The sequence below is a fragment of the Ovis canadensis genome, chromosome 24 (assembly GCF_042477335.2).
Source record: "Ovis canadensis isolate MfBH-ARS-UI-01 breed Bighorn chromosome 24, ARS-UI_OviCan_v2, whole genome shotgun sequence".
Classification (NCBI taxonomy): Eukaryota; Metazoa; Chordata; class Mammalia; order Artiodactyla; family Bovidae; genus Ovis; species Ovis canadensis.
This window is the reverse complement of record NC_091268.1, coordinates 40,267,514-40,292,274: the sequence shown is the minus strand read 5'-3', so window position 1 is coordinate 40,292,274 and position 24,761 is coordinate 40,267,514. Positions and strand designations below refer to the sequence as shown.

General features: G+C 54.6%; 1 protein-coding gene across 1 annotated transcript in view; it reads left to right on the top strand.

The window, feature by feature from the left end:
• Nucleotides 1–24,761, top strand: part of GTF3C1 (general transcription factor IIIC subunit 1) — a 79,523-nt gene that overhangs the window by 36,004 nt on the left and 18,758 nt on the right. The window contains exons 9-25 of the mRNA XM_069570401.1: nt 526–841; nt 1,356–1,570; nt 4,589–4,725; nt 5,714–5,867; nt 8,516–8,619; nt 9,666–9,850; nt 12,187–12,417; nt 12,661–12,806; nt 14,219–14,316; nt 14,803–14,899; nt 15,005–15,182; nt 18,164–18,305; nt 18,691–18,826; nt 19,550–19,631; nt 19,761–19,949; nt 21,713–21,867; nt 23,583–23,725. Coding sequence (XP_069426502.1) covers nt 526–841; nt 1,356–1,570; nt 4,589–4,725; nt 5,714–5,867; nt 8,516–8,619; nt 9,666–9,850; nt 12,187–12,417; nt 12,661–12,806; nt 14,219–14,316; nt 14,803–14,899; nt 15,005–15,182; nt 18,164–18,305; nt 18,691–18,826; nt 19,550–19,631; nt 19,761–19,949; nt 21,713–21,867; nt 23,583–23,725 — 2,708 coding nt within the window. The remainder of the gene's footprint in view (nt 1–525; nt 842–1,355; nt 1,571–4,588; nt 4,726–5,713; nt 5,868–8,515; nt 8,620–9,665; nt 9,851–12,186; nt 12,418–12,660; nt 12,807–14,218; nt 14,317–14,802; nt 14,900–15,004; nt 15,183–18,163; nt 18,306–18,690; nt 18,827–19,549; nt 19,632–19,760; nt 19,950–21,712; nt 21,868–23,582; nt 23,726–24,761) is intronic.

Sequence of the window (24,761 nt, the reverse complement as noted above, 5' to 3'; positions counted from 1 at the left end):
CGTGTGGTTGGCACATGGAAGGTGTTACCCTTTCTACCATTACGGGCAGAAAGCCCCTTTCCCCTATTCTGGAAGACAAAAGGCAATAGGTCAGCTTCACTCCCAATCACCACGGCAGTGGCTCAACAGAGCCGGAGACCCCCAGGCTCTGACTCTGCATCTTGACGACAGTTAGAAAGTGTTGAATTCTGCTTACTGTTTCCCGTGGGCCTAGGGCATCCCGGGCCTGGGAGTTTATGGAAGGCCAGGTGAGGGCACTGCCCAGCGAGGGGCTCAGGGTCTCCTAGAGCAGACAGTCAGGATTGCTTCCTGTGGAGCAGGAGCTGAGGCTTGGTAGATAGGAGGGAACATCTTGAGGAGCTGAGCTGGGGTGCAGGCAAGAGATGGAGGAGGCGCGGGGAAAGGCAGGAATGATAAGCAGACAGACACTGCAGGGCCCCCCACCCTCCCAACCCTGGTCACCTGCAGGCCTGGGCGGCCCTGTGTCCTCTGCGGTGTCTTAAACACGTTGTGTCCCCTGCCCAGGGCTTCATGGAGGACGAAGGGCGGCAGCGGACCACCAAGTACATCTCCTGCGTGTTTGCGGAGGAGAGCGACCTGAGCCGGCAGTATGAGAGGGAGAAGGCACGCAACGAGCTGCTGACCACCGTGAGCCTGGCCTCGGTGCAGGAGGAGTCGCTGCTGCCCGAGGGGGAGGATGCTTTCCTCTCCGAGCTGGACAGTGATGAGGAGGGCGGCGGCGGCAGCAGAAAGAGAAAAGGCAGGAGAGCCCCGCGGGACGCGAGGTCCTTCTCGAACGGCGGGCTCAGGACCCAGCCCCACCACTCCACCCCGAACAAGGGTAGGGGCGCTTGGGGCGGGGGCGGGAGGGTGCGCGCTCTCAGTCTGGCTCTGGGGCCGTTCAGTCCAGCGGACACCGAGGGTGGCCTGGGTGCTGTGCCAGCAGGGGCCTGTCAGTGTCACACGCGTCACTTAACCTTAGGTTCAGGAGAGCCTCGTGTGGTCTGTCTCCAGGCTGCCACCAACTCTCCTCCCCTTCACCCATGTTTTGTTATATTTCAACTATTAAAGGGATGGAATTTCCTAAACTTCCTCTATCCACTTCCCTCCAACAATCAGAAGATGTTTCTTAGACATTTGGATGCTGCTGCTGCTGACAGCAGAATTGCACATCAGGGGTGGGGGGGTTACGCTGGGAGGGGTAGCTTGCAGGCCCACCACCCTCATCTTAAACTGACCACATGGGCTTCTTTGGCCTGAGCAGCTCTGGCTTGGCAGCTGAGCAGAAGCAGCCCCTCTCACGTTCCCCCTGTTGCGGTCACGGTCATCCCACCAACACCTGTCCTCCGCCGCAGGGGGCTGGAAGGTCATCAACCTCCACCCGTTGAAGAAGCAGTCATCCTTCTCCTCGGGAGCCGCCGAAGAGCGAGCCTCTCGGGGCGCCTTCGGTGGGGACAAGCTGGACACCAGCGGCTCCTCGGAGCTTGGCATGTCCTTGGGCCCCCACTGCGTGGACAGTCACAGTGGCGACATTGCCGTGATTGAAGAGGTCAGGCTTGAAAACTCCAAGGTGAGTCCCACGGGGAGGCTGTTTCCTCCAGGAAAGAGCCGGTGGCAGGTGGGCATCAGCCTTCTCTTTTGTGTGCTTAACGAATCACAACAACAACAAAATCAGTAATAGCAGAAGGGCCACGTGCTCAGGCCTGGAGGTGGGTAGGGGGCAGGGCCCTGTGGGAAGGAACGCAGCGCTTTTTACCTACCGCCGTCGCGTGGCCTGCCTTGACCAGAAATCACCTGTTATGTGCAGAACTTTGGCGTTTGTCGCCACATACTCTTTTTATTTAAATTTATTTTGGAGGGAAAATGGCTACTTTTTTTCCCCTTTAATATTTACTTGGCTCCACCGGGTCTTGGTTGCGTCCTGCGGGATCTTTGGTTGTGGCGCATGGGCTTCTGAGTGACCTCAGGAGTTACAGTGCTCTGGTTTAGTTGCTCCACAGCACGTGTTATCTTGGTTCCCCAGCCAGGGATTGAACCTGAGTCACCTCCATGGCAAGGCAGATGTTTAACCTCTGGCCCACAGGGGAAGTCCCTGTATGGCTACTTTAAATCAATGGTTTTCACTCTGGGCCTATTTTGCCTCCTAGGGAATATTTGGCAGTGTCTTAATGCAGGAGATGCAAGAGACACAGGTTCAATGCCTGGGCCAGGAAGATCCCCTGGAGAAGGAAGTGGCAACCCACTCCAGTATTCTTGTCTGGGAAATCCTATGGACTGAGAAGCCTGATGGGCTGCAGTCTATGGGAACGCAGAGCGCCGGAAATGACCGAGCGCTCACATAGAGACATTGTCAGCTGTCCCAGTGGGGAGAGGGCGCTGCCGGCGTCCTGTGGGCAGAGGCCAGGGAGGCTGCGAACTGTCCTAGACTGTGCAGGACAGCCCGCAGCGGAGTTATCCTGCCCAGAGCGTCAGCAGTTCTGGGGTTGAAAAACCCCACTTTAGGTGAAAAGCCAGTATCATTTGCCCTAAAAAGAAAGTGATCATAAAAAGATCTGATAAAAACAAAGCTTGTTTAGTTCTTTCTGGTCAGATCCTGTTGTATCCACGGCATTAAAGAGTCAAACCAGTACTTTTTCCTGTATGTTATTAGAGGGATGAAAAGGCAGTTGACACAGGAGCAGCCCTGTCGTTGAGTGATTCAGTTCCCCATTGCCGTCCTCGGTCTCCTGAAAGTGCCTCGGATAACGGCCAGCGGTGCCTCAGTCGTCCAGGACAGGGCAGACTTGGGACTGGCGTGGTTTGGTGGTGTTGCTGCTGTTTGGTTCCAGCTTCACAGCAGCCCTGACAACAAAGGCCGAGTCTGGTCCTGGAGGAGGCGAGCAAAGCCCCGGGGATGAAGGGACTTGCCTGCTCAGCTGATGACAGAATGGAGATTAGAACCCGTGGGCTTGCAGCTCCCACCCTGCCCTGCTTCTCTTTCTGTCTCTGGCGTGGAAGCCTGAGTTTGGGCCCTGTCCCTACAGCAAGGAGGGGTGAGGTGGGGTATAAGAGAGTGAGGGGTTTTTGTGGAATATTCTAGAACCTTCTGCTGCTGCTGCTGCTGCTGCTGCTGCTGCTGCTGCTAAGTCGCTTCAGTCGTGTCCAACTCTGCGACCCCATAGACGGCAGAACTTTCTAGCCGTATCCTGTCATCAGATGCCGTGACTCTTTTTCAGGTCGTGCCTGGTCTCGTCTCCACCTGAAGCGCCCGGGCCCGCCGGCGGGTGGGGCCCACCAGGTTCCTGAGGGTCTTCCCTGACGTCCTCAGCCCTGCCCCCCTCTTTGCGCCTCCTTGTCGGGTCTTCGTGCCCCTAGCAACACGCTCCCTCCAGGCCCTGCAGGTCCTCGCTCAGCTCTGCGTTTTCCTCTTAGAAGTCTGTCCCCAGAGTCCTCGTCCTTCTTTTCTCTACTTGCTGAGCAGAGGGGCAGGAGCCACACTGTCTGGAGGTCTCTTGGTAAAGCGTGTGTTCACTTTGCTCCCCGGCAGCCCCCTTGGAAAGCAGGCAGGTTTCTTTAACATTCCTCCAGAATGTTTGCTCTGAAGTAGAGGAGAGAACCAGTCTTTCTCCCACTCTTGGGCCCCTTCTTGGATCTGTGATTGACTCTCCCTTCAGGCCCCACCTGCTTGAGGAAATCAGTGAGCCCCTCGTGGAGCATCCGTGGCAGTGGGGAGGTGATGGGACCCCTGCCCAAGCGTGTTCTCTTCGCGTTCTCGTTTCTCTGGAAGCGCTGCTCCAAGTAAGAAGCGCGTCCAGCAGAATAGGCCCTGAGTTGTGCCAAGGGATCTTCCAGGAATGTGTTGGGGTTGGGATTTCCCTTCGCTGCAGGGCGCAGATTTGGGCTTTGGGGTAAGTGATCTGAAAGCAGATGGAACAAGGTCAGGATCTGAGCTCCTGAAAGGAGGCAGGAAAAGAGGTGTGGGCGTGGTGGCAGGGTGGGGAGGGCACCCGTCTGCCCCGCTCTCCGCCTCGTTCTCTCCTGCTCATCATGATTCACTCCTAGGCTGCCTCTCTGTCTACTTTATGTCCCTGGAGAGGCTGCCCGTGGCTTCCTCCACGTGGACGCAGAAGCCCATCCTGGTGCGCATTCATGCCCTTGGACCCTATCTGGTTGTTTCACCTCAGGAAGCCCCGGATTCCTCTTCCGTAAAATGGAACCTTAATAATAAGGCTTGAATGAAGAAAGCCCCACAGAGTGACTGTAGGGAGTCCGCGTTCAGTCTGTCCATTTCCTTCCTTCCACTGTGGAAGAAGCAAGTCAGAACTGAGTGAAGGCAGTCCCCTTCTCCAGGAAGGGCTAGAGTAGACGTGTCTGGTTTCTGTTCTGAAGCCAGCTGACCTTCATAAACCTCTGGCATGTCTGTGCTGTTTCAAAGCACTGAGGTAGTGGGGTAGTGGGATCCTGTGAGAGCTGTGATCCTCTTGACTTCTTTTCTTGAAACGTGGTGTAGAATTCCATAAAGAGGGAAAGCATACCAGCAGGCGTGGTGTCTGGCCCCCAAGCCTTGCTGAGTCCGTTGTTTTTAATTCTCTTTCGGTCTCTGTTCTAGGAGAGTGGTGGTTCCCAGAAGACAGGGAAGCATGGCCCAGGCCAAGACAAGCCCCACGAGACCTACCGACTGCTGAAGCGCAGGAATCTGATCATAGAGGCCGTCACCAACCTCCGCTTAATCGAGAGCTTGTTCACGTAAGGAGTAGTCTATCTGTCTGTCTTACATTAAAACTAACGCCTGGGGGAGTCATCACCATCAGCAGAAAGGACCCGGAGGCATTTGCATCTCTCTTCTGTATCATTCTCACAGGAGCCCTTTGTGGTAGAAAGGATTTAGAATCTGCTTGTGTGATTTGAGAAGTTAGACACTGAAGAATATCTACCCATACACTTGACAGGGAAAGCACAGTGGGGCAGGAAACGGGCCACGGGAAGCGCGTTTGCCCTGCTGCTTCCTTCGCCATTTGTGCTCAGGACAGGGTGAGAGGAAACGTAGGCAGGTAATAGCATCAGCCTCCACGGAGCCTTTTGTTCAGACAAAACTTTGTATGAAAGCAAAAGGGACATGTGGAGCTTCCATTCCCAGGTTCAGTGGAGGCTCTGCTCTCTGGTTTGGTCCTTCTAACTCACTGTTACCACCACGTCCTGGGTAGCATACTTGGGCTTCTGGGCAGTCAAGATCAAAGCCTCCTGATTGGAAGGAGCCTTACCCTTGAGGCAAGGACGGGAGTCCCTTCACTAGGGGAAGGGGGGACGGCCTGCGGATACTGCTGGCTGTGTCTCCTCTCCTGGGCACAGAGGCATGGAGCTGGCTGTTTTTGAAGCCCCGTCTGGCCCTGCTGTTCTGTGGCCGGTGATCTAGAAACACTGCCTTAGTGGCTCTGTAAACGCTAGAGAGATGGAGAAGAATCAAAAGAGCTCCGGAGCTGAGGGTGTCGATGGTGAGACACTGGGCCATTCCTTAGCTGCTATGAATGGCGGCCTGTCCTTAGCTAACCCGTTTATCTCAGCGAGAGATGATCTTTGCCATTGTAAGAAGTCATCCTGGCAGCAGCAAAACACCCTGTAAATTCTCCCCAGCTTTAGGCTGGATCCCATCAGGCAGGCGTCAGTTGCTGGGGTTGAGACTGGCCTTCCATGTTGAGACTGTGACTATTAAACGGCTGCTTTTGTGGTGTCTCAGAATTCAAAAGATGATCATGGATCAAGAGAAGCAAGAAGGTGTGTCCACCAAATGCTGTAAGAAATCCATCATCCGCCTGGTGCAGAACCTCTCCGAGGAAGGTCTGCTGAGACTGTATCGGACGACGGTCATTCAGGACGGCATCAAGAAGAAGGTATCTCGTGGCCACCGTGCACGCTGGGCATTTTCTGACCAGCTTCTCACATCCTTGTTGGTGCCCGGGTTGTTCCTTTGTTGCTGATGACTTGGAATTTCCCATCATGCCTCCTCACTGGGGCAGCAGGGATTTACCCCAACTTCCTGTGGAAGCTAGGGACAGAAAAGAGGAATAATTTGCCTGACGCGGCGTGTGTAAGCCCAAGGCAGGAGCCCAGCCCCGCAGTCGGCCTCAAAGGGGAGGAGACAGGGAGGCATAGCCAAGTTCAGCTGAGTAGCAACAGGAGAAATGAGGCAACACTTAGAAGGTGGAAAATTCAGGCTAAGCAGCAAGCACATTATCCACAGAAACGTGCAAAAAACACATCCCAGAGGAAACGGTGGCAGCGAGTCGGTGAGCATGCCCCGCCGGGGCGTCCACTGAGGACAATAGATCTCTTCTGTCCCAATCTATCTATTTCTGTAAGATTTAACGTTTGGAGCCCTGCCCATAGCAGCTGTAGCTCAGCGGCTTTGCACATATTTGAAGGCATAAATTTTTCAGGGTCAGAGTCATTCGAGACACCCGGCTAGGCGTGGAGACCAGAGGGAGGGACGGGCGTTTGCAATTCCCTCACCTTTTTTCTGATGACAGTTTAAATCTCTTGCCTTAAGAAAGCTCCGCTTTGATGGGTTTTTTTTTTCTGACTAAGCTGGCAAGGTCATTTAGGGTCTCTTTTACTTACCTTGGAGAAGATTATTTACTTATTATTGGAGAAGGAAATGGCAACCCACTCCAGTATTCTTGCCTGGAGAATCCCATGGACGGAGGAGCTCGGGCTACAGTCCATGGGTCGCAAAGAGTCGGACACGACTGAGCGACTTCACTTTCACTTTACTTATCTTATTTTTTGAGACCTTCGAAATTTGAGCAACAGAGCAATCCTAAAAAGTAGCTTTGGAAACTCCGTCTCTACCATTCCGGGTTGGCAGCTCTCATCAGTCTTTGTACCTGCTCTGAGCCCTCTTGACCTTGCCCCATGTCCATCCCCAGCCAGCCTGCCTCTCGTCCCCCTGAGCATGGCCGGAAGTCCTGGGCTGTGACCTCTCTCACTAGGGGACAGTCGCCCAGCCAGTCAGCAGCACCACCTCTAGTTTCTGTTGATCTTCCTGGAGCAGGTCCCTTCCAAGGCAGTCACTGGAGGCAGGAATATCTATCCTGTCTAGGAGTTGAGAGAATCTGTGTTTATAGAGATATATAGGTATCCACCATGTCCCATGTGCCCATTTGGTGCCATGTCCAACAGGTGTTACCCAAGGGAATGGGCAAGGAGCTGGGGATGGGGAGTACGTGTCCCAGGTAAAGGCTGATGACCTGTGCCTAGTACTGGGGGCCTCATGCCACAGGGTACCTCTGTATTAGACTGTTTGCCGCTGGAAAGGGCCCCCAGATTTTACATCTGCCTCTGGAATAAGCTTGAGTTTCTCGCTAGCACTTTGGCACCCAGGGCCTGGGCTGCTGGCAGGCGGCCCTCCTCTCTGCTGGAGCCTCGCTGGCTGGGGTTGCTGTGCCTGGCGCCCGCCTTTTGCCATTGCTCCTGCATCTCCTCGGTCCATCGGGGGCCTTTGGGAGGTTGGCTGGGCCATTTGGCTGTGAAGAGTGGGGAACCAGGAGTGCTGTGTGTTGACCCCAGGCTTTCAGATTCTCTTGAGGTGTTGCTGAACTTTTTTTAATCTCACCTGAACCTCACAAAACCACAAAAAAGAGCTGGCAAGGAAGTGCAGGGGTCCCCTTTTCCAAGTGAAGAACAGAAAAGATGGAGCCCAGTGTGGCTTTTTGAAGTCCCTGCCCAGATGTGGCCACTGGTTCCCTATGACCCACCCTCTTTCAGGCCATTTTGGGCAGGAAGCCTGCTGGCCACAGTTCCCTGTTTAGCAGACCTTTCCTTGCCATCTTCTGTCAGAGGAAGCCGCCCCTCCCGGGTCCAGGTCACCATGCCTGCCACCTCCTGTACGGCTGTCACACCCGCACTGTGCTGCTCAGCCCCACCAAGTCATGTCCATCCATCAGCTTAGTTGGGGCTTGAGAAATGATCACCACTTTCCTGTTGAACCTCAGTACCTTGGAAACACGAGACCAACACAGGCAGCCCTAAATCCTCTGCCAGTGTGTGCAGAGGCATAGCTGGCAGGAGCCCCCTGATGGCACCCAGTGAGGGGAGCCTGATGGAAGCCGCTTTCCTCTTCCAGATGGAAGCCCTTAGGACTCCCGGGCACCTGTGGGAGACGCTCCGCTCGCAGGAGCAGGGCATCAGGAGCCGCCCCCCCCACCCCCCGCCCCAGGTAGCAGCAGGGACCAGTGGGCCGTGACAGCCCAGCTGGGGGGCCGCAGGGCAGACTGCTCTGTTTCCAGGCCGGAATTCCTCAGCCATCAGAGCAGCACGATAGCAACGGCAGAGCTTTGTGGCTGGGTGCTTGAGGGATTTGGGTGCCGGAAACTGTTAACGGTAAACTGATCAGCATCTCACTTGGTTCCATCAGTGCCACTTGGAAATGTTAATGGCAGCAGGTATGACCAGGGATCCAGCAAGGAGCCGAGGTGTGGGGCTGAGTCTACCCCGGCTCCTCCCTTCTCCTTCAGGAGCCCCCCCGCATCCCTCTCTGCAGGTTGACCTTGTGGTGCACCCGTCCATGGACCAGAACGACCCTCTCGTGAGAAGTGCCATCGAGCAGGTTCGCTTCCGGATGTCCAATTCTAGCACAGCCAACAGGCAAGTGGCCGCTCCTGCAGGAATTCACAGTGAGGCCGCCCTGGTCAGCGTTCCAACAAAAGCCCTTTATTCATGCTTGTGTGCGATCAGTGAATTCACTGGTCTGGAGTTTATGATTCATGATGCCTTGGTCTCAAAAAGGATCCATTTCGAGATTGTTTTTTCATTATCGTTCATTTATTTTTGTCTGTGCTGGGTCTTCGTTGTGCCACGTAGGCTTTCTCTAGTTGCAGCAGGCAGGGGCTCCTCTCTGCTTGCTGTGTGTGGACTTCTCGTTGCGGAGGCTCCCCTTGTTGCAGAGCACCAGCTCTGGGGCTTTGTTGCCCTGAGGTGTGTGGGATCTTAGTTCTCAGACTGGGAATCAGACCTGTGTCCTCTGCACTGACAGGCAGATTCTTAACCTCTAAACCACCAGGGAAGTCCCTGGATTATTTAAGACAAAAAAAAAAAATCTTAACATCCTTCATTCTGTTTTAATAGCGTGTGGACAGAGTGCTTCAAATCATAGGCCCTGTAGCATGTGAAGCTTGCCCAGTTCCATCCTAGCTCAGAAGGATTCCACTTGCTTCTCTGAGGTCTTTCTGTTCGTAAGCCACCTAATGAACTGAGAGAAAGCGTGGTGGGAGAACGTTTTTGGTTGAGTTTAAAGTAGAGGTGGGGCCCGGGCAGGCACAGGGCTGGAGGTGACTCGCAGACGCTGGCTTGTGTGGCCAGCCGTGCCTCAGCCATGGGTGCTGTGAATCAGTTGCTGGTTAATTTCGCGTCCCATTCCTGTTTTCTGGCATGGATGAAAGTCTCAGAGGGCCCAGCACAGCAGGCCGCCTTGCTCACAAGGTAGCAGCTGCCCCAGAGGTGGGGGTGTACTCTCCAGGTCTCCCCCGCGTGTCCAGTGCCCTGACACAGTTTGTCCGTTTACGATCGTCTGTCCGGCCCCTGTGGGTGGTTGATTTGACTCTGCAGGGCCAAATTCTTGAGGACAGACCCTTTCGTTTCTCAGCCCTCGGTTTTCTCACATACTGTCGTCGCATCTTACCTGTGACCTTCAGGATGAAAGCACCCCAGCCTCCAGTGCCTCAAGAGGAAGCCGAAGAGGAAAGTCAAGGAGAAGAGGGCCCGAGTGGATCAGGAGACGCTCAGCCAAGTGCCTCCTCGAAACCAGAAGGTGGACGGGTGAAAAAGACCCATGAGAAAATGGGCGTGACCCAGCTGAAAAACTACCACCCTGTCGTAGGTAAAAGGCTGCTCCCGGTCAGGGCCCAGTCGCGTTTCATCTGATGGGGCTTCCCTAGTGGCTCAGACAGTGAATGAGGTGCGGTGCGGGAGGCGTTAGGTTCAATTCCTGGGTCAGGAAGAACCCCCAGGGAAGCGAATGGCTGCCCGCTCCAGTGTTCTTGCCTAGAGAATCCGATGGACAAAGGAGCCTGCCAGGCTACAGTGCAGGGGTCATAGGAGAGTTGGACACGACTTAGTGAGTCACACACACACAGACACACACACACACACACACACACACACCCCCTTCTGCTGAGTATCCTTGGGCTGGTCATTCGGTAAACCCCTGAAAATCTCTGAGTTGGACACGACTTAGTGAGTCACACACACACACACACACACACACCCCCACCCCCCCTTCTGCTGAGTATCCTTGGGCTGGTCATTCGGTAAACCCCTGAAAATCTCTGAGTTGGACACGACTTAGTGAGTCACACACACACACACACACACACACACACACACGCTGGTCATTCGGTAAACCCCTGAAAATCTCTGAGTTGGACACGACTTAGTGAGTGACACACACACACACACACACACACACACACACGCTGGTCATTCGGTAAACCCCTGAAAATCTCTGAGTTGGACACGACTTAGTGACACACACACACACACACACAGACACACACACACACACACACACACTTCTGCTGAGTATCCTTGGGCTGGTCATTCGGTAAACCCCTGAAAATCTCTGAGTTGGACACGACTTAGTGAGTCACACACACACACACACACACACACACACACACACACACAGACACACACACTTCTGCTGAGTATCCTTGGGCTGGTCATTCGGTAAACCCCTGAAAATCTCTGCCTCTCCCGACCCCACAGCCTCTGGGAGTTACAGCCACTGATGAGTATGAGCGTTTATCCAGTTTTCCAGGTTGCAGGTCTCCGACAGGGCTGCCTCCCATCAGCAAGGATGAGAGGGTTGGATGTCGTCACCAACTCAGTGGACAGGAGTCTGAGCAAAGTCCAAGAGATGGTGAAGGGCAGGGAAGCCTGGTGGGCTCCAGTCCATGGGGTCGCAAAGAGTGGGACACGACCGAGCGACTGAACAACAGCAACTCCCCTCACCCCTGCACCAAGCAGCTCTGACGTCAGCTTGTGCTGGGCTGCGCACACAGCCAGGCCTTCGTAGTCAGAGCTTCGGTTGTGGTTGCTGGTCACAGCGTGCACGTTGGTGGAGGAGGGCAGCGGCGTCAGGGCACAGACCTCAGGCGGAGACGTCCTGGCGGGGCCCCCAGTGGCTGGGGATGCCGAGCAGGAGGGACCCCACTTGCTGAGCTCTCCAGACATGTGGGCTCGGCCTTTCCTCTCGAGGCTTCGCAGTTAGAAAGTGCAGGTGGGGGAGGGGAGCTCACACGAGGACGTGCACCTGAGCAGCGCACGTGCCTGCAGGGGCGAGAGGCAGCCAAGGGCTCCTCACAGGGTCCAGGCCTGGTGCCGGAGGAGGGGCCCTTGGGCCCCTTGTCCTCCCCGCCACATCTTCCTTGCTCTCACCTGTCTCTTCTCTCTGGGGCAAGTCAGGGAGCAGTTGGTGTCAAAGAAATAAGCCCTTTAGAAGAACCTGATTTTGGAGTGTCTGCAGTCCCCGTGAGCCTTGAGCCTGTCCTGGAGGCCCCCCTTCCCCGCTCCCCGCGGTTCACCTCCTTGCTCCCCTCCTTCCTTGCTCTGCCCTGTCCCTTGGGTCTCCTGGCCCTTCCCCACTATGCTGTGTGTGGGTGTGCGCTCAGTCGTGTCCGACTCTCGAACCCATGGACTGTAGCTCGCCAGGCTTCTCTGTCCATGGGATTTCCCAGACAAGAATACTGGAGTGGGTTGCCATTTCCTCCTCCAGGGGATTTGACCCAGGGATCGAACCTGAGTCTCTTGAGCCTCCAGCATTGGCAAGTGGGTTCTTTACCAGCAGAGCCACCAGGAAAGAAAGCTAGGCACATTGCATTCAGTCTAGGGGGTGTGTGCCCAGGTGTCCGCATGGCCCACTCCACCAACTCCAGGCCGCCCCCGAGGTCTCTCCCCGGGACCGTCCAGGCCTCTACGGAAGTATCGCCCTCCTCTCCCTTCCTTGCTTTATTTGCTGCATCAGCTGTTTCCATCCAGCATGCTCTCTTAGGTAGTTTGCTGTCGTCTGTCAGCTAGAAAGTAAGTCCCACGAGGATGGAAGCATTCGCTGTCTCCCTGGCCCTTGGGATCCAGGGGCCCTCGGTCATTTTGAATGAAGTGAACCGAAGGGAACCTGGGGTTTTCACGTACCACCCTCCTTCTTTCTCACCCCAGTTCCTGGACTGGGGCGCTCTCTAGGGTTTCTGCCCAAAATGCCTCGCCTGCGGGTGATCCACATGTTTCTGTGGTACCTGATCTACGGGCACCCTACCACAGTGGAGGAGCTGAGCTTCTCGGAAAGGAAGGCAGGAGTCCCGTCCTCCTCCAGGAGCGACCTGGAGGCCTCCTTCGATGCCGCACCCAAGGACACCTGGGAGGGCGAAGTGGAACTTGCCACGGAGACCGGTGAGATGCCCTGGGCTGGGACGTCACAGCAGGGTCCAGTGGGGAGTCACGGCAGTGCCTCATCCTTATAATCTGAACTGCCCCGGTCACTATACAGACATCACCCAGCCTTCCTGAGCCTCTGGGCCTCCTGCCCGACGGGGAGGGTTTTGCCCAAGTTTGTGGTGAGAGGGATCCAGGACCACGGAGGAGAGAGCAGCACCGTGACTGGGAGTCTGGGGGGTGACCCCTGTCTTCTCCTAGTGTTCGTGGACGAAGCCTCGTGGAAGCGCTACGTCCCCCCCATCCCGGTCCACAAGGACTTTGGCTTCGGCTGGGCCCTGGTCAGCGACCTGCTTCTATGCCTGCCCCTGTCCATCTTCACCCAGGTCGTGCAAGTCAGCTACAAGGTACGGCGACCCCCAGGCCGCTGCAGGGGCCTAGGCCGCTGCAGGGGCCTGCGCCGCAGCTCCATCCACACCGGGGCTCTGCGCTCAGCTGTAGCTGGCTGGGTGACGGGTGGCTGGCCAGATAGACAGACAGATGGATTAAATAGGCAGGCAGGCAGAGTAGATTGTGGGGGTTGGATGGACGGTGGGTCAAGGGAAATATTTCAAAGACTTGTTCCTTCTAGATCAGTCAATAGACAAGACAGTTGTGGTAGAGCAATAAAATGTTTTTACAAATTCGGTAAATACAGGAAAAAGGAAAGAACGGAAGTAACCATAGAAATGCCATAACTGTATCAGTCAGAGACATCGCCGCTTGTGTTATCTGTGTGTTTTCGTCTAGTCTTTTTTTCCTATGCCACGTTTATATGTACGTGAATGTGTGTATATATTTGAGAGCTTCCTTTTTAAAAAAAATAGTGAATTGAAATCATACTGTGTTTATTCTTTTATCATATGTTCTTACCACTGAACAACATATTGTGTTTTCCACACCATTGTTTTAACTTGATATTAAGTAAATTCATAGTATTCCTTTTTTAAAAAAATAATTTATTTTAATTGAAGGCTAATTACTTTACAGTATTGTACTGGTTTTTGCCATACATTGGCATGAATCAGCCACGGGTGTACATGTGTCCCCTGTCCCAAACCCCCCTCCCACCTCCCTCCATAGTATTCCTTTTATGCACATACCCCGATTTATTTAACCAGTACTATATTTTGGGGTGTTTAAGTTCCAGTTTCTTGGTGTTGTAAATGACACGATGATGAATGCCTTTTAGTAGCTGTATTTGTGGGTAGCTCCTAAAATTTTTTCTCTAAGGGTAAGGATAGAAGCAGAATCAATGGCTTTAAAGGCAATAAGCATCCTTTATCTTTTTTTTTTTTAAATTATTTATTTGGCTGCTCGGGGTCTTAGTTGTGACACGTGGGATCTAGTTCCCTGACCAGGAATCGAACCTGGGCCCCTGCTTTGGGAGCACTGAGTCTGGACCTGGGCCCCTGCGTTGGGAGCACTGAGTCTTAGCCACTGGGCCACCAGGGAAGTCCCATCTTTCTTCCTTTTAAATATACATTCTCCTGTGCTCCCCCACGATTGTTTTAGCACTTCGTATGCCCACCAGCAGTGAGTGAGGCCACATGTTCGGTCCCCAGCAGTGTGGCAGAAGGGTGGGAGGGGCGGGGTGTCAGGGCTGAGAGAGCGATGTGGGAGGTAGGGGGGAATGCGGAGGAGGGTCCATGTCCCCACGGGGCAGATGACCCAGCTCAGTGAGACCTCAGCCCAGAACATAGCGCGGAGTGTTCTTTCACGACTCTTGGAACTCGCCCTGGCCTCAAGGGTGAGCTGAGCCCTGAAAATCCCCTCTTAGGTGGACCACCTCGAGGAGTTTCTGAGCGACCCCCTGAAGAAGCACACGCTGATCCGCTTTCTCCCCAGGTCCATCCGGCAGCAGCTTCTGTACAAGAGGTGAGGTCCTTGCAGTCACTCGGGGCAGCTGAGGGTCCCGACAGGCCCCTCCAAATTAGGCTTCTGAGTAATGGTTGACCCAGAAAAGGAAAGGTTTCTGCTTTTTCCAGGTTGTAGAGACCCCAGGTCATTACTTTAGCCACTCTGTCCTTCTACGTAAAGCACAGTGGCAATTGCAGTGTGGGCCGAGACATTTTAGCCCTTGATTGCAAGGTTCTTTTAAAAGTAAAATCTGCTGATAAAGACTGTAGGTGATGAAGTGGGTTTTCCTTTTGTTATTTTTGATCTCAAGCCCCCCGTGTGGAAGCAGTGCCCCACTGCCCTGGGTGGTGATGGGCCGGGGTCCTGGGTCTCAGCTCAGTGCAGGCCCGAAGCCCGCCTTCAAGGTCCCACAGGTAGAAGAGGGGAGAAGTAGCGAGTCCCATCCCTCACTCCCATCCGACCCCCTGATAATGACTGAACGCCTGCCACCCCCTCTCCCTGCAGACGTTTCATTTTCTCTGTGGTGGAGAACCTTCAGAGGCTCTGCTTCATGGGGCTGCTCCAGTTCGGCCCCACGGAGAAGTTTCAGGATAAAGATCAGGTAAACGGCCTTCACCCCCAGTGGAAGGTGGCTGGTCCTGAGCATTTCCGACACTAACCCGACTCAGAGGTGGCCCCCCCTCACCATCTGCTGTCTCCCTTGTAGGTCTTTGTCTACTTGAAGAAGAACGTGGGCATCGTGGACACCACCACCTGTGACCCCCATTACAACGTGGCCCGCAGCAGCCGGCCCTTCGAGAGGCGTTCGTACGTCCTGAACTCAATGCAGGACGTGGAGAACTACTGGTTCGATCTGCAGTGCGTCTGCCTCAACACCCCGCTAGGTACCAGCCGTCTTTACGGGACTCTGGGTACCCTCCTTTCTGTGGGGTTAGAGCTGGAAAGAAACCGCCTGCTGGTTTTCAGACTGTCCCCCAGAGGCCTGGAGTGTCCAGGAAGCTCCCTTAGAGAGGAATGTGGTAGACCTTACCTGGGACACCACAGCCCCCAGCACCACCACTGGGGTGGAGAAGCAGAGACTCAGGGGCCTTGCAGGACACTTGCAGGAGAACTTGCAAACTTGCAAACTTGCAGGAGACTTTGGCTTTATTCTCAGAGCAGCGAGAATCCATTGGTGGTTGTAAGTCAAGATCTCATGTCTTTCAAAGCTGCCCTGGCCGCTATGTGGACCATAGGCTGAGGGGCACCAGAGCAGGGGCAGGGAGGCCAGCTGGGGACTGTGACTTGGGTCCTCTGGTGACAGTGAAGGACAGAGGACAGGTGGGGAGGTCTGGAGGAGGAACTGACCAGACTGCCCATTGCTTGCGTGACTTGGGCTTTGTGTTAGGCGTTGACTTGCGTCGTCTTCTCTGTCTGGCACATCCTGACCTATGTTCACCTTGCAGATAGCCACCCCCTACTTCAAGCATTCTCTCTCCGAGAAAGCTTTTCCAGCATCTTTGCTGTCATCTGATGTCATTCTGGGAATCCTTGAGCACAGGAGATTTGGCATTCATGCCCAGCGTGTCTCAAAGTGCCTGATACACAGGCAACATCCTGAACATGTTTATAAGAATGATTGGAGGGTTTGTAGAAGGTGATAGAACCACCAGTCTGGTGCTCTTCCTCTAAGCCAGTTTTCCTCGGGTCCTGTCTTGCCACTTCTCCCAAGGAGAAGAAGGATGCTGCATTCCGTTCGCACCTGGGAGAGGACTTCTGTCTTCCTCCTGTCACAGCGCCTGAAGATCAAGGTCCCGCTTTGATTTTGCAAAGCAGGAGCCACACGTGTACTGTGTTGATGTGTGCTCAGTCGTGTCCGACTCTTTGCAACCCCACAGACTGTAGCCCGCCAGGCTCCTCTGTCCACGGGATTTGACAGGCAAGAACACTGGAGTGGGGTGCCATTTCCTTCTCCAGGAGATCTTCCTGACTAAGGGATTGAACCTGCACCTCCTGCATTGGCAGGCGGATTCTTTTCTGCTGAGCCACCAGGAAAGCTTGTGATTTGGGTAGAACTGTTTAATGCTAAGAGGCTAACGAGCACTTGTATAGATCATTTAATGGGTCCAGACAAATGGGAGAAACAGTGTGTTTTGTAGACTCCTCTGGCAGCAGCGATGAGCTAGGCTTTTAGCATTGCAGATTTTAAAGTGCCCTAATTCCCCTGCATTTTATACTAGATAAAAATTTGCGAACCAGTATGTTATTTGCACCGGAGTCTTTCAGGCTTGACAGCGGGTGGATTTCCATCCCTTTTTGTGTTCTTGAGTTGAAATATGGGAGGCTTATTGAGTTTGATAATCAGACATTGACTGTCCCTTCAATCAACAAACATCTACGGGGGTCAGGGGGGTTCTGCCCCACAGACTGAGGGGAAGCATCAAATAATAAGATGTGGGCATCCTACAGGGTGGGGCTCGCAGAGCATGAGTGCACCGGCAGCTCTGGGGAAGCGCGTTGAAATGTGGGTTATTGGGCGCCGTCCAGGGACTTGGGCTCAGCAGTCCTGGGGGTGGCCTAAGTCTGCATCTCCAACAGGCAGCTTGGTGGTGCCAGGCAAGACATTGCCTGAGGTCCTCTTAGGTTCTCAGTCCATTCAGGTGCATGACCCTGGGTGAGCTCTTTGGAGCCTCCTGAGCCTCAGTTTCTTCATTTCTAATCTGGGAACGCCACCGCCGCCGCCTTGTGGAGCTGAGGGGAGGCTTGAACCGGATGCTTCACATGAAGCTCTGGCTGAGAGATGCCTGGCATGTGGCATGGGCTCTGCCTGTTGCCCCTTGCCACCAGCCAGGCTGAAGTCTCCAGCTGACCATGTTGCAGGAGGCTCTGTGATAGTCTGCAGATTATCATAACCTTCCCTGGCCTGACTCAAGCAATTCTTTCAATTAATTGATTATTTATGGCTGCGCTGGATCTTCATTGCTATGCCTGGGCTTTCTCTAGTTGCGGAGAGTGGACTTCTCATTGCAGTGGCTTCTTTTATTGCGGAGCACAGGCTGTAGAGCGCAGGCTCAGCAGTTGTGACATGCCGGCTTCATTGTCCTGCGGCACGTGGGATCTTCCTGGACCGGGGATCAAACCTAGGTCCCCTGCATTGGCAGGCGGATTCTGAACCACTAGACCACCAGAGAAGCCCCTCAAGCAAAGGTTTTAGTCATGTTTCACATTTCTTTGCAAGAAGTGCAGTTTGCTTAACTTCTCTCAGCAAATGCGTCTCTGCAGAGAGCACTCAGGAATCGTGGTGAAGAGACAGCGAGCGTACCTCGGAGCTGTGTGGCCATGTTTGTTGTTGTTTAGCCGCTCAGTTGTATCCCACACTTTGCAACCCCAGGGGCTGTAGCCCGCCAGGCTCCTCTGTCCGTGGGATTCTTCAGGCAAGGATACTTTACTGGGGTGGGTTACCATTTCCTCCTCCACGGTATCTTCCCAACCCAGGGATCAAACTTGTGTTTCCTGCATTGGCAGGCAGATTCTTTACCACTGAGCCCCTGGGTAAGCCCAGGCCTGTGGCATGTGGCTCCTTGGGGCCTCCACCAGGAAGAAAGAAGGCCTGGGGTTTCTCTGGTTGCCTGCTCGCCTTCCCGCCTTTATAGAATCCAGGCTGTGTGCAGTCTCTTTTCTCAGTTTCACCCACCAGCCTTAACTCTTTCTTCTGCTCCCCCGTGACATGACGACGTAAGACGTTTTGTACAAAGAGGTCCACCGGTTTAAGCCCCTCTCCCCTGGTGGGGATCCTAGTCCCAGAAAGGGAGTTCACTCCTCTTGCCATCCAGCGGCAGACCTTGGCAGAAAGGTGTCGTCAGCGGGGCTCGTGTCTCTCTCCTAGGCGTGGTGCGCTGCCCGCGCGCCCGGAAGAGCAGCGGCCCAGACCAGGGCAGCGATGAGGAGGGCAGAATGCAGAAGGAGCAGGAGAACGCCATGGACAAGTACACGCTGGAGCGCAAGTGTGCCATGATGGAGTACACCACGTGCGTCCCACCTGTCCCCGAGTGCAGAGCCGCGGGGGGCTCGCCCTGCAGGCTGTGGGCCCCCCCACCCCAGTCAGGCCCCCTGTCGGGCCTGGAGGCCTGAGTCCCTGCTGTGGGGCTGTGAGGGGGTGGCCGTGGCTCACTCTGGCCCCAGCCGTGAGGCAGCTAGCCCCCCCACATTGTCAAAAACTAAAAAGAACCAGCTGCTGAAGTCTAAAAACTGGGATTTTTACATAAAAATCTGGATTTTTGACAGGTTCTTTACTGCTACCTGTCAGGTGTCTCTGTGGGAAGGTAGCAGTTGCAGTACATGCCCCACCCACTCCACGGACTCTCTTCCCAGTTCCCAAGGAGGCTCGGTGTCTATTTATTTCCCGACTCCCAGGGGCAGCCGCGAGGTCGTGGATGAAGGCATCATCCCCGGAGATGGCCTGGGAGCCGCGGGGCTCGACTCCAGCTTCTACGCACACTTGAAGCGCAATTGGATCTGGACCAGCTACATCATGGACAAGGCCAAAAAGGTGGGCGTCCGTCCTAGGACCATCACACCCCCTCCCCGGCCATTGCTACTCACCTGCCTCTGCCTTCCCTGGCTCACAGACTTTGTTTTTAGGATTTACTCACTCTGTTGCCATTTTTGGCGGCCCTGGGGCTTGGTTGCTGTGTGCGGGCTTTCTCCAGTTGTGGGAGAGGGGGCTGATCTTCGTTGCAGTGCTCAGGCTTCTCGTTATTGTGGCTCCTCTCCGTTGTGGAGCACAGGCTCCAGGGCGCTCGGGCTTCTGTAGTTGGGGCGCACAGGCTTAGCTGACCCGCGGCATGTGGGATCTTCCAGACCATCGAACCCGTGTCCGCTGCATTGGCTGGTGGACTGTTAGCCACTAAACCACCAGGAAAGTCCCAGCTCACAGTGTTTGAATTGGTCAAACCAAAATTGACCAGACACACAAGTAATTGCATCCGTAAGTACTGAAGGTACAGTGGGACTTTGTAAATATCTACCTGACTTTCTTTTTTCTTTCCCCCCATGGATGCTAATTTATTCTTCATGAGTACCAGTATTCCTTTTAAAAAGAAAGAAAGGGAAGTCTAAGAGGTCACACAAGACGGGGGGGTGTGTTCCATAGGAAGGTGGCGGTCCCTGTGCTGCCTCTTCATCAGGGACTCAACACTCCCCACTGGCTGCACTGGGTTCCTGGGGGCCCAGTGAAGCTCACACTTCATCCAGTGCCATCCTTGTCTTTCAGGAGACCACCACGTCGGAGAACGGGCTCACGATGAGGCTGCAGACGTTTCTGTCTAAGCGCCCGATGCCTCTTGGGGCTGGAGGTACGTGGGCCAGGACCTCGGCAGAAACGGACGCGGGGCTGGCTTGGGCCGGTGGGACCCCTGCGCCGCGTCTTGTTCCAGCCTTTACGGGGGCCTTCTGCAATGCCAGGCTCCTTTGCTTGTTTCCAGGCAACGGCAGGTTGACGGTCTGGGGAGATGCTCGAGCCGGATCGGGGCTCTGTGCCGACAGAGACGAGCATGTCGAGGTTGAGCGAGAGCCCACGCTGGAGCGGAACCAGAAAGTGAAGGGTGGGAAAAGCCAGAAGCGCAAACGGCTGAAGAAGGACCCAGGGAAGAAGATCAAGAGGAAGAAGAAAGGTTTGGTGATGATCATTTGTGTTTGTGAGGCTCGCCTTTGCCCGGTCCAGCCGGGGACGGGCAGCAACCTCCCCGTAGCCCGGCATGAGTGCTTCCCTCAGACTCCGGTTCACCCTCTCCGCTTGCAGCGCTAACTATGTGGTTGTGTTTTGTTTTCCAAGCCCAGCCTGTTGGCCGAGAGGGCCTTGAACTTTCTACACATCTCCCCCTGCTTTCTCTGTCACGGTAGTATATAGAGCCATTTCAGTTAGTGATTGCCTCTGTTCACATTTTTAATTTCATCTCAACTGGGAAAAAAAACCTTGGCAAAAATCCTTAGCCAAGTCCTCATCACAGCCGGTTCAAATCCTGTTATTCTCTTGGTTTACCTTTTAACATCGGCATTTGTGCTCAGGGCAAAGTTTCAAGTTGTGTTTGTAAATCAGAGGGAGCGTGGGAGTCGCTTAAGCCTGAGGGATCTCTCTGGATCTTGTGAACCCCTTGTGCACAGCGCCTGTTCAATTCCCGTTTTGAATTCTTCATTCGGGCATCATTTACAGTGAAGGAGGGCAGCGAGGAGACCAGTGTCCAGGTTTTCAGCCACTTTTGTCATTTCAGTGGACCGTGCATTTTAACAACGATCTGATAGCTTTAACTGTTTCAGCTGAGAGCAGAATGCTTTAACACGAACCCATTTTTAGTGATTTCTCGGCTGGTGCTCATAACAAATAGCCTCGCATCAGCTGAAATGGCCCCCTCCGTTCAGCCTGTCCAGATATGTGTAAGATCAAATTGGCTTGAAAAGACCCGAATTCACTGCAAAGCAAAATCCGATGGTGGTGTTGCTTTGAATGCAAATGATCTTGCCCACTTTTCTCCTGCTCTCATTTGAAATATGCTTACTAAGCAAACAGTCTTTTAGAATTGGTGGTAGCATATGGCATCTGCCTTTGGAACTCCTGCCAGTGTTTCCCAGCAGGGAGGGGAGCGGAGGGTGGAGCCTGGGGAAACCCAGTGGTTTTAGAGCTCAGGGTTCCCATGCTAACTGCCGCTTCCTAGGATTTTTGACTTCAGGCAAGGTGCTGGGTCTCTGTGCATGTCAGATTCCTCACCTGCCAAATGGGGATAATGGTTGTATCCTTCTCCTACCGTGGTTGTCAAGTATTATTTTAATTGTAAGTGAATATATGTAAAAAGCTTAAGCCAGTGTTTGGCACCCAGTAAATATTCCATAATGTTTGTGGTTGATATTACTTAGATAACCGCTCCTTTGCACCAGGCGCTGCGCTGGGTGTGTTTTAGTGGTCTGGGTCAGTCCTGAAGTTATTTAGCCCTGGACCGTGGGCCTTGTTGTCCCCCTGCTGCACCAGCGTGTACACAGCATCTCTCAGGTCACAGAGCAGGGAATGGTGGGGTCCCGCTTACCTGGAGAGCACGCCTCGAGCAGGTTCCTTCAGAGGGCTTCTGAAGGAGGCGAGGCACCTTCAGAGGGCTCACTGCCTCCAAGGGAAAGATTGGAGATGGGCAGATAACCGGCTGCATCAGGCTGCCCAGCCTGTCACCATGAAATCTGACCAAAGAGAAATGATGAAAGAGGTTAAAAAAAAAAATCTGTCCCATTGGGCTGAGTCTTTTGTGGCTAATTGACGTGACTTCCCACTTAATGAGATGCTGATAACTGACACCTTGATCCAGGCCCACCCACTGGGTAGGGACCCTTCCGCTCTCTGGAGTAACAGCTCTCAAACAGTTGTTCAAAGCCCCCTCTGCTATCCCCACCTTAGAAGAGCTCCCGGAAGACAAGAACAAAAGGCGTTACCATGACGAGGCGGACCAGAGCGCCCTGCAGAGGATGACGCGGCTGCGGGTCACCTGGTCGCTGCAGGAGGACGGGCTGCTCATGCTCTGCCGGATCGCCAGCAACGTCCTCAACACCAAGGTGCGCCCCCCCCATCCCACTCGCCTCTCCACCCCACCCCAGCTTCCAGCCCGCTGACTGTGAGTCCCTCTCGTCCAGGAGGCTCTTGCTCTTCTGACCCACACAGGGAGGAGCGTGGCCCTGGGACCACTCATCCCATCTACTCCACTTGGCCCGTGGGAGAAGCGTCTCCCAGAATCTTCCCAGTGAACCCCACGCTCACCTTTGCACCTCTCTTTCCAGCCTTCAGCTCACACATCTGTGTCTTTGCCTGGCTGCACGCCACACAGCTCGGGCTTCCCTGGTGGCTCAGATGATACACAACCCGCCTGACAGTGCAGGAGACGCGGGTTTGATCTCTGGGTTGGGAAGATCTCCTGGAGAAGGCAACCCACTCCAGTATTCTTGGCTAGGAAATCCCACGGTCGGAGTAGCCTGGCAGGCTACAGTCCATGAGGTCGCAGAGTCAGATGTGACTTAGTAAACAGCAACAGCAAACAATGGCACACAGCTGAGAGCTGTACTCGCTGTCTCTTCTCGGGATTCTGTCCCTTCCCTGCTCCCCGCCTCCCATCCTCAGCTGCCTGAAATAGTCCTGTTTATCTTTCACTTACTGCTTATCATCTCTGGAAAGGCACCATTGATCCTGCGGAAAGGAAGTGGTTACTGCTGTCTCGCTCTGCTCCTTTCATGTCACGCTGCTCCTCTGGCTTCTGGCCCCTCTTTGCCCACTGGAGTGGCTGCTTCTAGAGGCAGAGGCTTCTTACTCATTTGTGTAGCTATGGCCCCAGGTTCATGCCTGGGTTCATGCCCCACCTTCCAGCCACACCAAGGCCAGTGTCCCATCAGGCTGGTCCATAGAAGCCCCCAGGAGTGTGGGCTCCACCAGCCGCCCGTCCGGGACCCCTGCAGGTAGTAACACCACCAGGTAGAGCGGGTGAGGCAGCTTCACAGCAGAGTCAGTATTTCCTGTCTTTCTGCGTACCGGCCGAAGAAACCCACCCAGAGGCCGTGTGTCCCGGTTGCTCTCTGCCTTTAATTTAAGCTCAGTAAACCCCTTTGCTTGATCATTTTCCCAGGTTTTCGTACCCCTTTATGCGTTCCTAAATTCCATCGCGGCCCGTTCTGCTGGGAGGAACCTGATGGCGTGTTGCTGTCCCTCATGCCTGGCCCTTGTCTCATCACGGTGATGAGGGGAGAGGCCTGCACGGACCCTCCACTCACTCACTTCAGCTCACACCAGACTCCCCAGCCCCCTCGTGCTCAGGCACTAAGAAAAAACCTTGTCCTCACACCCTTTCTTCGCCTGGGCTCTGCCTTCCTGTGTGTGTTCCAAGAGGGGTCCTGAGCCCGGGACTCGACGCGTTCTGTTTCCATCAATGTGACTGCAGGTGCCACACGCAGCATTTCTGAGCACAGCCCTCCACAACCATGTCACAGACCTCCTGACTTCCCCTAACATTGCCTTCCAGTCAGTACTGCCCAGCACCCTCCAGGCACCTCCGTTAGTCGCCAAGAGACACTTCCCACTGAATGTTGAGGGTTTGTCTTACTCCTCTCTTCCCAGCCCCCACTCAGGGCCAGGCCTGTGGTCAGTACCCAGTAGCTGTGGCCGAGTTTTGTGTGTCCGCTGAGGGAAGAGGCTGCACGGGCCGACTCCTCCCTCACACTAGTAGTGACCCGTGCCGTGGGCTCCAGGGCCACTGACCTTCCATCTCGGCTTGTGTCTGATCCAGGTGAAGGGCCCGTTCGTCCCCTGGCAGGTCGTGCGGGATATCCTGCACTCGACCTTGGAAGAGTCTCTGGATAAAACCTCCCTGTCGGTCGGACGAAGAGCTCGCTACATAATCAAAAACCCACAAGCCTATCTGAACTACAAGTAAGCCGCTTTTGAACTTTTGGAACTCCCCGTCCAGGGTGTCCCCAGGCTTCTCGCTTGTTCTTTCCTCTGTTTTCATCCCATCTGCTTAGGAGTCGGCTGTAGAATCCAGGTAGATAGAGTCTGAGTCTTCTAGGAGCACATCAGATGTGTTTTGGAGGCGGTTAGTGAGGTGGTCCTTGATCTGGGGGGCCAGGTGTGATTCCGGGCACTCGCATGCATAAGGTGGTGTTTAGACTTCAGGATGCCTTGTGAAGCTAGAGCTGTTCTCCAGAGTTGCGGCCAGCAGGACGGTGGGGCCAGGAGGGGACCCGAGCTGGGTTGGGAGAAACCGCTTCTACCAGCTGATGCCCATGCTGTGGGTCAGTGAGAGAGCTTGGCTCCAGGTTGATCCCAAGCCCTGGGCTGCGTGCAGTCAGCCAGCTTAGAGGGGAGGCACCCAGCCCTGATCATGGAGGAAATTCAGCTCTTCTGAGCTTCTGGGTCTCAGCACTGCTGACACATGGGGCCGGATCATTTGTGGGGGGCATCCTATGCACTGTGGGATGTTTAACAGCATCCGTGTCTAGGCACCAGTAGCAACCCCCCTTCCCCAGCTGTGACAATGAAAAGCCTGACGAGAACTACAGGGTTAGGCACACCAGGGGGCCTTCCTGTGTGAAGCCACTTGCCCAGCACGTGGAATGCTCTTAAAATGCTCTGTCAGAAAGGGCTATGATCCCCTGGTCCAAAGTCCTCTTTTTTTTTTCACAAAGTAGGAACAGGCCCATAGAGAGGATGGGCAGCTTGCTGGGTAACGGAGAGCTGCAGCGAGTGAGGTCTGGGGCTTGGGCTTTCTGCCCCTGCCTGACGTTCTTCCTCTTGTCCTGCAGCAGCCAGGGCTGGGGGACGAGAGGGCTTGCAGGGCTTGGAGGCCTGAGTCTCCTTCCTCACTGCAGTTCAGAGCCGTGGGGCCTGGGACGAGACACTTATCTCCTCAGAGGCTGTTTCCCCACCTGTGAGCAGGGCCATAGTAATAGTAACCACACCTGTTCCA